This window comes from Anarrhichthys ocellatus, unplaced genomic scaffold, assembly GCF_004355925.1.
Source record: "Anarrhichthys ocellatus isolate YVR2014 unplaced genomic scaffold, GSC_Weel_1.0 scaffold42, whole genome shotgun sequence".
Classification (NCBI taxonomy): domain Eukaryota; kingdom Metazoa; phylum Chordata; class Actinopteri; order Perciformes; family Anarhichadidae; genus Anarrhichthys; species Anarrhichthys ocellatus.
This window is the reverse complement of record NW_022280072.1, coordinates 944,526-959,587: the sequence shown is the minus strand read 5'-3', so window position 1 is coordinate 959,587 and position 15,062 is coordinate 944,526. Positions and strand designations below refer to the sequence as shown.

The 15,062-nt window shown below is 43.7% G+C and overlaps 1 protein-coding gene across 2 annotated transcripts in view; it reads right to left on the bottom strand.

The window, feature by feature from the left end:
• Positions 1–15,062, bottom strand: part of pip5k1ca (phosphatidylinositol-4-phosphate 5-kinase, type I, gamma a) — a 45,895-nt gene that overhangs the window by 3,350 nt on the left and 27,483 nt on the right. For both annotated transcript variants that reach the window (XM_031868222.1, XM_031868223.1), the window contains exons 7-16: positions 14,519–14,818; positions 13,201–13,409; positions 11,726–11,809; positions 10,981–11,029; positions 8,841–8,925; positions 8,025–8,186; positions 7,742–7,883; positions 7,270–7,302; positions 6,037–6,156; positions 2,337–2,616 (exon numbers count right to left, since the gene is read on the bottom strand). In XM_031868222.1, coding sequence (XP_031724082.1) covers positions 2,337–2,616; positions 6,037–6,156; positions 7,270–7,302; positions 7,742–7,883; positions 8,025–8,186; positions 8,841–8,925; positions 10,981–11,029; positions 11,726–11,809; positions 13,201–13,409; positions 14,519–14,818 — 1,464 coding nt within the window. The remainder of the gene's footprint in view (positions 1–2,336; positions 2,617–6,036; positions 6,157–7,269; positions 7,303–7,741; positions 7,884–8,024; positions 8,187–8,840; positions 8,926–10,980; positions 11,030–11,725; positions 11,810–13,200; positions 13,410–14,518; positions 14,819–15,062) is intronic.

Below are 15,062 nucleotides of genomic sequence, written 5' to 3'. Positions count from 1 at the left end.
CACACACACACACACACACACACACACACACACACACACACACACACCAACACACCTGTGTCCCTCTGAGTCTTCAGCAATCACTCCAATCTCACAGCTAAATGACCTTTTACCCGAGGAGGGGCTACATGATCACATGCTTCTACACCAACTGTGTAAAATCCAACTTGCTGGACGTTACAAGACCTGAAATCAGATTTATTTAGTTTTTTTCTCGCAAAATCTCAAGCTAGCAAGTCCTTGTGTGCTTGTAAAAGTAAATTTGAGACATTGAATACCGTTGTACTCAGTCTTCATTTGCTTGCAGCAATGGTGCAATTAGTTTTTTTGGCTCTCTTGCAATCATAATAGACTTAAATGCACCAGCAGCGATTATGTAAGCGATGGGTGTTTGTGTTGTGAGGGGCTGATCACCAGGACACAGAAAGTGTTTCTGGTGGTTGAAACTACTCCAACTCCTGCAGGATATGAGAAGCGATAAGAATGTCGATACAGGAGCGATCACACTTCATCCAGCACGTGAGGCTGAGCTGCCGTGCAGAAACGGGATTTGTGTGGGATGTTTGGAGTGAGGATGATGATGATGATGATGAAGATAGCAGAAACAGACAGGTAGCACACAAAAGGAAGAAGCTTTTTCTAAATCCCTCGTGTGACGATGATTACGATGATGTAAATTCACCGCGATCAACTTATTGTTGAGTGTTTTTTATTGCAATAAAATCTTCCATTGTCCCCGCCCCTAATCCTGACAGTTTACATGTACCTGTCAATAATCTATACACACGATTTGTGAGGCTTTCATACTTCAGTTGGGGGGTCACATGGCCGCGTGCTGACAGCTTACTTTCACTTGTTCACTCACTGCCTGCAGCGTGTTTCTGTGTAGTTACACTTCAGCGTCACTTCAGCGTTCCAGACCCCCTGCTGCTGCTGCTGCTACAAACAGAATCTCGTCTTTTGAAGCATGAACTGAGCTTCAGTCGGAGCCGGTCAGATGAGAGGGCTGTTAAATAACTGAGGGAGCTCTTTGACTAACCTGTTGGCCATTAGGATTTCTCGTGCCACATAAAGAGGGTGTTTGATTCCCCGACAGGAGACACCCGGCAGGAGTGCGGGCCGGGTGGGAACGTTTCTATCTGTAACTGTGATCACCGGCTCCGCTCTCCATCCTCCACCTGACACTCATACATTCATTCATAGCTGTGCTTTTGGGAAGATTTAGACCTGCCCAAGTGAGCACTATCTGATGGCAGCCGGCTGCTTTCAGTCAGACGATCCTGCAGACTGAACACACGAAAACTGCAAAAAGCTAGTTATTCACACAAAAACGAGCTGCGGAGTGTGTCTGTGGACGTGTTAACGGTCACATAGAGAGGTGCAGGGAACCTTTGTTGGCCAACCCCGGGAAGTTAGCAAACAAACGTTCATGATACTTAGACGATTTGTTCAGCAAGTTAGGCTATAAACGTTACTACATCACGGTCACATGACCAAAAAAAAAAGCTTCAAATTTGACAAGAGGGAAATTGTTCTTTGGTAGAACGAAATGTTGAAATCTCTAAAGCTTGCATTAACCACAGAACGTATTTGAGGCATCGCTAGATGAGGGAACCGGAAGTGCAAAACTTGCCGACTCATTTCCGGGTTTTCGGACTCGTTCCTGCACCACTCTATTAGACAGGAACTCCAAAGTGATGTGGACATGCTGTTATCACTCTGCAACACACTGTCTAACAAGATAGTTACACATTTTGGGAAACACGCTCATCCGCTTTCTTGCTGCGAGTTAGACGAGAAGATCAATACAACTCTCACACCGTCTGTACGCTGAATATGAAAATCTGCCTACTAGCACCTCTAACATGTTTGATTTGTTTCATCTGTACAACAGACTAACAGACGACGGTGGTAAAGTGGTGTCAAACTTCTCAGCAAATAAGCCTATTTCACAAAATGTCGAACTATTCCTTTAACTGAATGCACCACACTGCAAGCAATAACCGCACACACTCTCGTTCCCATACCGGCCAGAGTCGCTACTCCCTTTCTGCGGTCCTTCTGTCAACGCCTCTGTGGGAGATCATATAGCTCAGTCCTCGACTTTATGATCATAGATACATCGTTCATTACAAACATATCGTGTGTGTCAGCCGATACACACATTGAAGCTGATTGAATATTAAAGATGATTTGATGGCTAAATAAAAAAGTCAAACAGATGAGAAGTGATTGGAGCTAGTCCTGCTCTGAGTTGTGCTTACTTTGGTCTTAACAGGACTCTAAAAGTATAAATGTGTGTGCATGTGTGTGTGTGTGTGGAGGGTTTAACTTACAAAGTAGATATCTGTGATTGGCACGTCGTCCTCATCATCGACTGAAGCCTGGCTGGTGCAGCCTGAGCCGGACACCTGGCTGGCCCTGTCTGTCTCCACCACCACCTTGGGACTGGACGGGGCTTCACTGGCTGCCCCGGAACAAGAAGGAGCATCTGGGGCAGACGAGGAGGAGGAGGAGGCTGCTGCTGCTTCAGGTGCTGACGAAGAGCTGGAGGGTGCTGCAGCAGCAGCAGCAGCATCATTGGCAGCCTCTGCACCAGCTCCTTCCTGAACATCACTGTGGGAAGATAGAAATTAGATTATTAAAGCATTTTCTCACCAAAATTAGTCCGTTCATGCAGGTTTTTCAGTGGGAAAGAGGCTTTAAAGAGTCAAGTCTGACACTGTGGGACCCTCAATAATGCTTTGGGGGACACAAACTGGAGTAGTGATATTACCATATATTCAGTTACGCTGTTGGCTACCACACCTTTTTATTTGTTTACATTTTGGCAAATTAGCACCATCAAAATGAAGCCAAATTAGCTTTAACCAGTTTCTGTTAGATATACAGAGACCCATCAGTGTGATCTTTTGGATTTTAAAGTACTTTAATTGCCTCCATGACCTGTTTCACAACTGCTGCTGCAACTTATGTCTGTGTTGATAATTAGTCCAAATCAGCTGACCATTAAAACTACAATAACAACAATACATCTGTTCATTTCCCTTCACACGGCATCTTTGCCTTAAATCTGGTGTAGAAAAAGATACAGTGATGTCATTATTACAAAAGCTCTGTAGTTTAAGGACCAAATAAACAACATGGTTACACACACACACACACACACACACACACACACACACACACACACACTGAGAGCCATTAATTGGGTCACTTGTCATAAGCCACTTTCCTGCAGCAGGGCAGAGGAGCAGGACCCGGGCTATTAGATCCACTCAACAGATGTGTGTGTGTGTGGGTGTTTAGCTGCTTAAGCTCAAAGATTTGCCAGCCGTCTGTGTGCTGCCACAATCCTTTATTGTTCCTGGCAAGATCATCAACTGTTAGAAAGGATTCGGGCGCATCCACATCGCTCTCTCAGCTCCTGTGTTTTCAGCTAAGCTCCACCAGAGGAAAAGCCCAGCAGTTGGCCACGGAGGCAAAATAAAGCTGAGTTGGCATCTCAAAGAGAGAGAGAGCTGGCTGAATAAATGAGGAGGGTAAGATGGGGGGGGTTGCACTACAGAACGTCTCTGTTTCCCACCATCTGTCATTTCATCAAGTAGTATCTTTACAAAACTGTAAATGTGCTGTATTTTGACTCTAATTTGCTGCTCTCTTTCTTCATATTTCTTCTTTAACTCAAGAACACTGTTTCTGTCTTTCTCACCCTCCTCCAGTCTTTATTCACACATTCTCATCTTCTCTTTGTGTCTTTCTTATCCAATCAGTCCTCCCGTTTCCCATTTCCTTTCCTCCGCTCCATCTCTCTCCTCACATCCATCCAGCCGGTTGTCCAGCTGCAGGTGAGTTAGAGGCAGCTCGGAGGAGTCAGATGGTTGATTCAGCCACTCTCAACCCCCCCCCAGCTCCTTCCAGACGCCCCCGAGCCATATGTCTAGCCACCGCCTTCTCAGCAACAGACCCAATTATTCACTTGATCCTCGCTGACTTAACCCCGGCATAAATGTGAGCACCACTGCCGTGTTCCCATCTGTTTGAGTGTAGTTTATTTAATGCGGCTTACACCAAGGACGCGGTCGAATAGTCTTTTCTGATTAGGAAGGTTCCCAGCTGAGTGAAATGAATTATTAAGTGGCAGCCATGTGCCAGCTAGTCCAATAACTAGATGCGAAGGAAAGGTGCATCAATGCTTCCTTTTCTTATCCCCTTTAGCATAGGGCACACTGGATCATTAAAGGAAGGATGGGATAATTCCTTGCAGCAACAACATTTAAATTGCCCACCATTCGCTGTTTAATTGAAAACATCCTTCTTAGCAGGTTTGATTCTATTTTGGACAGGAAATATAATGGTCCAGAATCGTGTCTGACATTCATTGTACTAATGTTTTATTAAAGTATAAATTCGGTCGGATCCTCTTACAGCTGCTGTTGTTTCCTGAGTCCTTATAAATTCTCCTTCACATCTTCTCTTAACGTCCATCGAAGTCGAGGAAAAGTGTTTAGAAAAATACACATTTTTTGGGATTATTCGACTGCAACACAAGTGTTTTTGTGTGCGATGTTATGCTTTGACTTAAGACTCCCCTGCTGTTTTCTTCCTGACATGCAGTTTTAAACTTTGTAATTAAAGCCAAAATGCCAAAACTAGTGAACTTTAATTACAAACCAGGTTAGAATATTCAACATGTCACCCCAGCGTTAATGTAGGCGCCCCAGGCCTGCAGGCTTCCTGCCCCACTGCCCTATTTCTACCGACTGGTTCCCCCACGACCCACCCCATGAAAGAACACACACTGCTCGTACACACAGCCAACATTTACATGCATGTGCGCACTTTCTCATAACCTAATAGAGTAGATGCCTGCAGCATTTGTAGCACCATAACAGGGAACCCCAGAGTCCAATAAACAAATGGCTCAAGCTGCTTTCAGTGTTTATATGTAGCATGCTAAGAACCGTGTGTGTGTGTGTGGGTGTGTGTGTGTGTGTGTGAGAGACGGGTAAGATGTGCTTATCTAACAGCTGGCTGAGCCCAGGTGAGACACTGGCGACAGGTTATTTATTTATAGTGCGCATCAAACTGAGTCATATTGGTGATCGAGGTCATGAAGGACTCATTACATCTCCACAGCTTATCCACCCTGTATCGGGGTCACATGAATACTCAGAGCGTATGAAAGGGCGGACTCTTGTCATCATTGGTTACAGTGAAAAAGAGACAGACGTGTGTGTGTGTGTGTGTGTGTGTGTGTGTGTGTGTGTGTGTGTGTGTGTGTCATGGTTATATTCATGGTCTGTCTGGTGTATTCAATTATTTAACATAATGGAGAGTTGATGTGTTTGAAGGTATGCTAAATATGGCAACATGTTGCAAGACAGATATTTTTCATTTGAATATGCTTTTCACTTATCAAGTAATTAAATTATAATTGATAGAATATTGAGCACCAAAGATCTGCACAGAAACAATTGTATTTTATTATTTGTATTGAGCCTAAAAGTTTTAAAAGGGAAAATCCACTACAAAACTGAATTTGCAGGGTGCTATGCTAAAGTGTTTGGGCCGCAAAGCCAGTATTTACAAACACAAAACAACTGACTGAGCTTGTGATTAGAGCACGATGACTTAAAAGAGTACTCCACCGCTGTAGTACTTCCATAACATTGTTGGAAAACCGATGGACAGTTAAAACAAAAAAAGGATAAAAATCGATGCAACAGAACCAGAGATATCGTCTTTTTTTCTGTCCTGCACTCTTCTTCCTTGTCGAAACTAGGCTCCTACATTACCCATAATGCAACTTGACCGCCGACAGTTTGGAGATCTGGGTGTGTTGTGCAGCCAACATGTCTGGTAAGCTCACTTCTTTCTAACTCTCAATAGTTTAGCAAATATTACCATAAAAAACAATGGAAAATCAAGACTATTAGACTACATGATGTGTTTTGATGGACTTTATAATCTATCAGTTGTTACACATTATTGGAAAATCATCCCTTCTGTTCAGCATTGTGTTGTTGGTGTTACCTGGCTTCAGGTGAAGACTGTGGAACAGAGATGGTGGGCTCACTGTCGTGTCTCTTCAACTCCACCTCCACTCTGATGGTCTGCTGGTCCTCCTCACGCACACGCAGCTCCTCCTGGGTCCTGATCACCAACAGACAGACAGTCAGTGTATTTACTTACAGTCGATGGCCCGCAGACAGGAGTACCAGCACAGGAGCAGCAGTAAAATATAGTTTAGCCATATATGCTATATTCAGAATATTTTCACCGCTTTACCTTGCCTTTCTAAAGGGGAACTGCAGATGTTATCTCTGTCTATGCTGTCTTCAAAGACACAAGACCCCATTGCCAAAAACAGATATTTTACCTCGCAGAACACGGGAGTTGCTCGTCGACCGCTGTTTGTTTGTTTCTGTCATTGTGTGACTTTGGTGAAAACCAACAAACTGACCCTTTAAAGCACCAAAGTCATAGAATAACCCAAACTTAATAACCGATCAAGGCAGAGGTAGACCTGTAACACCTGTGTTTGAAATGAATGTCTGAAGGCAAAGCTGTTAAATTATTAGCAACAGCATGCCGACCGCTATCTTCTGTTGGTAATACACCGACTATGGATAAGTATCTCACACAACCCCGATTCCAAAAATATGAACTATCCCTTTAACCGCCTAAGTTTCTTGACAGGAAGCCCAGTAGGGGAGAGCTGCCAAGTTGTGCTACATTCCTTTTTTCCTATTTTTGTGTTGCTGAGGGAGTTAAGCTGAGAAATGTAACTTTTCTTTTTGGGCAGTTTAGTTCACTTTGTGAATTAATTTCAATTCCAGACTGGCTTGTTTGTTATTCTGACCAGGGATCTCCCTGATGATTTCTTGCTATCCATGTTATATCCGTATTTGGCAATAAAAGGTTGAACTGTGAACAACTTGACTCATACTCCTCAGCTGGCTTTGTGTTACTCTCTCTCCCTGAGACCAACTTGGGGTCATAACAAACACACATAAAATAACACCCACAGAGGAAACGAGACACACGTGAAAAACAAACATGGCCACAACTTAGCAACAGGAAGAATGGGCCGACTCATGAACACCAGACCAGGCTGACATCATATTTTCTCTATCCACCCACCGCACCCAGAAATGTCAAATACTGAGACAACATGAAACCAGAAAGCCTCATGACTTTGTAAAACAGTTAATCCTGCTAAAAAAGGTTTATGAAGAGAAAGTAGGATTCATGCTCCCGACTCACCTTCCGTCATGGGTGAGAGACTGGGTGTACCTCCTGGAGACAGAGGACACAGTGTCAGTACAAGCTCTATGCGACGGCTGCAGCCGCGGGCCGACATGCAACATGTTGCTGTGTCTCCTAAAACTTTCACACACAGTTGTAACTAAAGGATTTTAGTCAGATTAATGCAACAAAAGTATGATTCACTATTGTGGAAACGAGACACATTAACACAAAATACTGGCAGAACTTAGAATCGAGTCAACACAGAAAGAGGAAAGAAAATGTTTAATTTCAGCCCAATTAGTCAAGAATTTGTAAATACGCTGAATTTAGTACCAAAAAATGAAGTCAACAAGATGCCAGTGAATTCATTTATCCCTCTTGGCCACAATGATATGAAATAAATGTTACGTTATTTGATTGCAATGGATGACTCAATTGTTTTAAAGCGTATGTGTGTGTCTGTGTGTGTGTGTGTGTGTGTTAGCACCTGTAGCGGGGGTGCTCGCCGGTGTCAGAGGGGGATCTCTCAGGGATGGAGAGAGAGGTGGTGGAGGAGAGGGTGGTGGCAATTGACGCTGTGGTGGCCTCTTCAAACGATGGAGGAGTGCATGGAAGATGATCTGGTCGCCCTGGAGGAGAGAGAGAGAGAGAAGAGAGACACACACACACACACACACACACACAATATTACCTCATACAACCCCACTTCAAAATAATCCAATTTATCCCTTTAAGTCTCTGCATTGCAACTGTCTGCAGGTGTTATTCACCCTCATCCTCCAGCGTGGGGAAGCTGCGAGCTCCTCTTAGGTCGTAGATGTTCTCGTCTCTCTCGGAGGGCAGCTGGCTGGCTGACCAGGCTGCTCCAGGACCAACACACTTAGGCACCGACAACGACACACGACCCTTCTTGGATGGAGATGACTTCAGAGCTGAGGAACGATTAACACATTAACACACGACTCGAATGGACGTGTGATGGTATCTTATGCTGTCAGAATAAAATATTAAGCACATTTGTGTTTGTTTTTTATACTTGTCAGCTATTATTTATGCCTTTTGTGTTCAGAAATAAATTACTACTATATTTTTTTCAGATTTTGAGTCAAATGTTTTTTAAGGGTCAGTCCACACAAATCTAAACATCATTGCAGTGTGTCGGCAGATGAATTGGACCGGTATGTATGAGTGGCTACACGCTTCACAGGATCTCTAGATTGCGACGCTGCAGTGTGAATAAGACTATTTAAATTGTGCGTTGAAGAAAAAACTTTTTTTTTTTTTTTGAAATGACAACATCACATCTGCCTTTCATTCCCCGTTGCCAAGAATTCTCTGTTTATGTGTGAAAATCTTTGGACGGTGATGAAAAAGAAAAAAGTGCACGAGGCTCAGATGGATGTTTAAGGCTCGCGTGACACGGAGCGGCACCTTAAAAGGGCACTTCGTTACTGTATCTGATTTTGCTGTCAGAGCTCGGCAGTAAAAGAGACAAAAGCCCGGCATCTGACATTTGCGTCTGTGGCTCTTCCCACACAGCCCCGTCTGACTATGTAAGGTAGCGTCTCGACCCAAATTGAACTCACAGGAGCTCTTCTTGAAAACCATGCTGCTCATGAACTTGAAGAATCTGTCGGCGTAGAAGCCTGGCCGGTGGACTGATACGGTGTCCTGAGGGAGAGACGGAGAGATTAATGAGACGATCGGTGCATGAATAAAATGATTAAAGAAGAGCTCGCAGCAGATTTAAATGTCTATTAGTTCCTAGAGTCTCAGTTAAGTCTTTCTTTTCTCTCGGTCAAACCACCAGACAGGACAAATGATGGACAGAAACACAATCGGACAAGGGGACAGACATTATTTATGTTGCAGCAGACTGAGATCACACCGCCGGCAGAGTGACAGGTGACACTCGGTGTTTGGTTTAGACTGATAGAAGGACGGAGGGATGAGGAGGAAGAGGAAGAGGAGATACAGCACAGAGTTATTATTAGCTTCTTTGCATCAGCACCACTGAAGCACTATGAGTAACATCTTTTCAAGGCATTCACCTAACTGAGGCTGAGCGTAACAAAGAGAGAGGAAGGAGTAAGCTGCACCGAACGTCTGTTTTTAACATTCAAAGCTTCTTTTGAGGTTTTTGAATGAAGCTTTGAATGTCTGTTGTCATATCTTATGACGTCATCAGCCTAAAAAAAACATATTAAATCCTTGAAAGAAATTCTCAATTCAAATAAAATGAGCTAGTCTTCTTCTATCAAACAAACGTTCTTTAATGGATACAACTCATCAGTGCATTGAAAGGCTAAACGCCAACAAATAAGAACTGAAGCAGAATTCTTTGTTCGATTTACTACAACAACAACAATTCGATTTAAACATAATGAAAAGACGCATGCATGCAGCATTCAAATGTTTATTTAGAATGTTGAATGTGAACCGTGTGAATGAAGCTTCAACCTATTCGCTAGAGCCTTAGTGTGGAGAACCTGTTCTCACTGTCAGCAGTGACACACAGGAGGCCGTCACAGGGAGGCTTCCTCTCTCTCTCACACGTATCTCACGTTTGATTGTGTTTCAGAGTGGAAGAGTGGAGTGAGGAAGGAGAGATGGGGGAAGAGGTTGATAGGTAGGATTCTATCCTGAGCACAACCTGATGATGATGACGATGATGATGATGATGCACAGTGAGTGTATGAAGAGATGTGAGGTGCTTTTCTATCATCCCTTTGCTCATCCGACCACAGGGCATTCTGAAATGCTCTGCAGGCTTCGGCTACATTTATGCAACAAAGACGGTCTGTGATCCTGGCAGCACACAATAAAAAAAATGTTGCACGTGGGCCGGCATGAGCTGCCAGTCCTCATGGTTCAGGTCCTGTTTGTTTATGGAAGCATGATAAAATTGAATGTGATCATGATTTGTTGATATCAAAATATTTGCAAGAGGTTATCTGTCGCATTTTGATGCACACACATTTTTTTTAAACTGTGAAGGGATTGTTTCAGAACCCAAAGAGACATGCAGTAAATATGTATATATACTGTATATATATATATGTGTGTGCAACCTATTCAGGTTCACACATCACTGTGTCTCTCTCTGTTACTTAAAGAAAGGCTGACTGTTCATAAAGGGGATTTAATACAAGTCAAACTTAGTCATGCACACAGCGTTATTAAAAGATTAGCCCAATAAAAGACAGCTGTGGCTGGAGATAGGCATATAATTCACATTTGAGTAACCCATAGCTCTGCTGAGAGCTGATGTCTAATAAGCTTTAATACACGAGCATGTCTAAATAGACCTGTAACTTCTTCAATAACCGTGGGAAGTACGGAGCAGGTAGAGCTTCTAGTTCAGGAGATTTAGCCGGACTTATTAAAAGGGAGTGAAATGCACGGACAAAGGAGGAGACAAGCAGACTGAACATACACAGACAGACAGGCTGTTCTTCACAACAAGGAAGTTTGCCAAATTTGAAGCTAATAAAAGTCCTCACAGCTTGAGGCTGTTGTTTATGGGGCCTGGGCCTCGCTACATGTGTACTTTGTGTACTCTCCTAAGAGAAGGCCAGACTGTATGTAAATAAAACCAGTCATACAACATAAGATGGAGAGAGTCCATTATGTATTGAGCATGAGCTCCTGGATGAGTGTGAGTCTACTTTATGTCTCTGCATCTGAATAGCTGTGTCTCTAAGTAAGAAGCTATTAAAAACTCACCCCATCATGAACCAAAGCTTTCCACGTGTGCTCCAGTTTCTTGATTAGCCTGCGGAAACAAAGAGAAGCACGGTTTAACACAGCGATGTTAAACACCGTCTTTTATATTAGGATCATAGGCCGAGAACCTTAAAGGGGCCGTCAACTCCCATCTCAGAAATACAGTTTTCCTCTTCGATGTGGTGCTATTTATCGATCTTGTTGTGGTGTGAGTTGCCTAGTTTTGGAAATACCGACCGTAGAAATGTCTGCAATATAATGGAACTATGTGGCTCTCGTCTTGTGGTGCTCAAAGTACCACGAAAATTACATTTGAAAAACTAAACAACAATGTCTCTTTCCAGAAATCATAACCTGGTTACAGACCTCGTTGTGAGCATTTTTGTGTAGGAACTATTTTCTTTCTACCGAACTACACCAGCCAACGGTATCCCTACACAGAAGGAAGTGTGCATCTAATGGCATCCTCCTCGGCTGAGCTGTAACGTTAACTAGCTCAGTGGTGCTAAGTGAGCTAGCTGTATCGAGTATAGATGCACGCTTCCCTCTGCAGGGTGATACGGGTAGATAGAAAGAACATAGTTCTGACATGAAACTGCTCACAACAAGGTCTGTGGACTATCTTGAGTAACCAGGTTGAAGGCCGACATCTCTATGGACAACTCTACAACGCTCAGCAATTCACACTAAAGCTGTCTAGATTGATAAATATCACGTGTAATCACATGACTGCTGTGACGATCACCTGTAGGATTGCAGGATGTCGATGATTCCGATGTAGAGAAGAAGTCTCTCCCCTTTTCCATTCACAGCTGGGATACCGCCCATCCTGTAGCGAGAAGCAGAATAGAGGAATGAATAGTATGTCGTGACGTCTGTTTATTTGGATGCTTACTTTGATATTAAAAGGTGTATACAAGTCCCAGTAAGATGGCTGGATTTAAAACCAGCAGTACTCTTGGTTTAAATGACAGTTATGGAACTATAGCTTTACAGACTGGGAGCACGTCTGACAACTCGTTCTCCTGTTAGGCAAACATCACACTCACTGTCCTACAGAGGTTCCTTTTATATCGATTCCTTTTCCCACTGGAAGTGCTCAACTTTGAGGCTGACACCTTCTGGACAGTCGGTCGATTGATCGGTCGACAGGCTCTCGTCTGACCAAATCGTCACTGGTGCAGATTTTTTCGACCAATCGATTGGTTAAAGAGTAGGTTGGATTTCAGTCAACCAGCATTTTATTTTGTTGACTACAGCCCCGCTCAATTTTGACCAAATAATTCATAATCCTTTAACCACTGTGCTGGATTACAGTCGAGGTGCTGAAACCCGACTTCAGAGTCTTCTAAACTACTTTTCCAAACAAGAAAATGGCCCCTGTGAGAATCTAATAGTAAAGGCAAGACACTTCTGTTTCTTTCAACTGAAATGTATAATTTCATAGTTAGCAGGTTTCGGCCTATAACCGTACTGACGACCTTTTAATACACATTGAACGTAAACGCAGCTTAACATCAGGGTCACTTGAAAGTGTAGCAACCTGCTTCAGTGTCAACTTTTCAGCCCTTTTAGACTGGAAGAGGCAACATTTTCTGGGAACATTTTTGCCCACTTGTGCTGAAAATTAAAGGTCTAAAGAAAATAAAAAGGTTAAAAGTTTATATTCTCTGGGAATTGCAGTTTCAATTTAAGCGCTAAAAGCAGTTTAAGTGTCAGATGAAACATTGAAAGGGTTTGAAGTGTCAGCCGAAGTGTAAGCATGAGTGGAAATTGTTTAATAAGAAGAGTGTGAAGAGGTTTTTATGGGGAAAAGTTGAAGGGAGTGAGGAAAGAGAGTGTAAGCACTAAAAGCAGTGTAAGTGTCAGATGAAACACTGAAAGGGTTTGAAGTGTCAGCTGAAGTGTAATAAGCATGAGTGGAAATTGTTTAATAAGAAGAGTTTGAAGACGATTTTTTGAAAACTGACGACGCGAGGAAGAAGAGAATAAGGACTGAAAGCAGTTTAACTGTCGGGAGAAGAGGAAGCAATTAAATTGAAGTGCTCTTCTAAAGAAAACTTTATCATTGTTCGTCTATATTCCATTTTATTTATCATGATTAATGTGGCATGAATGTGCAAGTCTGAGACATGCACTCTCCCTTTTAAAGTGCCAGCGGTGACATGTATCACCCGGTTCTTCTGCCAGCAGCCTCTTTGTCTCTGTGGCTGAACTCACGTGTCGTCGGTGTCGATGGACCCTCCGCAGGCGGCTCCTCCCTGGATGGACTCCATGGCGGTGGAGTACAGGGCCTTCTGCTGGGCCACGGGCCTCTTCTCATCGCTGTCGCCCTGGGAGCCCTCCATCTGCCTCTCCCTCTCCGCCTGGTCCATGTTGTGAACCCCGAGCAGCAGACTGTAGTCCATGATCTTGAAGCTTTCCAGCACCTGAGCAAAAAGGACACGGACAGGACAGTTGATAGGTGCGCAGTGACTGACTGACTGACGCGTGACGGCATAAATCTGTGTGAAAGCTTTTATGCGGAGTGCATAACAGTGTCAGCACCAGAGAGGGGAGGAGAACTGTAACAGCTATACTGAGCTATGAACAGCAATGCACACAGTAATAAACAATGTCTAAGATAGCCAGTGTGCATGTACTCCCTCCAAAGCACATGCACTATATAAGTAAATATGAGGTGGTGATTTACAAGACAAGTGCAGGCACCCTGTTAAACCCGGTGCTCGTAACGAAGCTCTGATTTATAGTGAAGGGTCCTGGGAATGCCAAACACTCTCATGAAAAGCTTTTTCTTTTACAGCCTTCCTCCCCCTCATCCGTGATCCTCTTTTATTAATCAGGGCACCATAATATCTTCGTTTTCCAACTCTTTCCCATTTTCTTTTGTACTCTCCGTCTCGTTATCTTTCTTTCCCCTTGAGACGCTGCATTATGGCATCACTTTATCCTTCCTTCAAACACTCCTCTAATCCTTCCCGCTAACCATTGCTGCCTAGGATTCCTCCTCTCTCTCTCTCTCTCCCTCTCTCTCTCTGGAGACTCTTGATCACGGGTGTTATATGAATTCTCCCCCTCGTCATCTCCCCCTAGGCTCCTTCTCCCTTCTACACAGAGTCCTGCACCGGGTCTGGTACCTGGGGCTACCCGCCGCAATGAGTTGTGTGATGGGTAAAAAAATACATTTATATATTGTAAATTCACAGGTTGGAGTAAAAATCAGAGAAATAGAAGATTTTGATTTAAGCATGGAGATCTCATCTTAAACCAGGAGGAAGAAAAAAGAAAGCGCTTTAAAGGGAAACTGTAGAGCAGCTTGCTTGTTTAATCACACGTCGGTATTTACAGGCCAGGTCCGGATATAACGTGGACATACTTGCATGTAGAGGGTTGGTTCTGGTACTGAGCTTTGTGGGTTACGAGCTGGTTTGCAAAACTGGACCCGTGCAAAACTCTACTCCTTCCTGCCTTCTGTCTCGCCGTCTATCTCAATATCAAATAGAAGTGTAGCGTATCCCCCTCCCTCCATCCAACTCACCAGACAGTCTCTCTGCAGGGTTTTGACCAGCGCGCTGTAAGTGTCCTGGTCCAGCATCAGTCCCTCCTGCAGGTCTTGCATGAAGTCCAGGTCTTTGAAAGTGGGCCTGGCCTTCTCTCTCTCCTTCTTGGATGCTCGCCTCTTGTAGGTGGAGCCCTTCAGGTCGAATTTGAGGTGCATGCGAACCACGCGGGGAAGGACGTTGTTCATCACCACCACGCGGATGTTCTTCCCGCCCGACTGGACACAGTAGAGGCCGAAAAACTTGGGCAGCAACGTGCGAGGGTTCTGATTCAAGTTCTGGAGAAATGTGCATGAGAGAGGGAGAGAGCAAAATGGTGTTTAAAGGTTTCTGCTGCTGTGCTCAGACAGGATGTAGAGGCAGAACTTAATATTGGAGGGAATGGATTTGAGGGATTTAATTGTGGGGAAAAGCTACAGGATTAAATTTGTATACATGCCCAAGACCAAATGTGCTAAATAAAGTTTTTTGACACTTTGCAGAAGGAGAAAAGTTCGGCGTAAATATATTTTTAGAGTACAA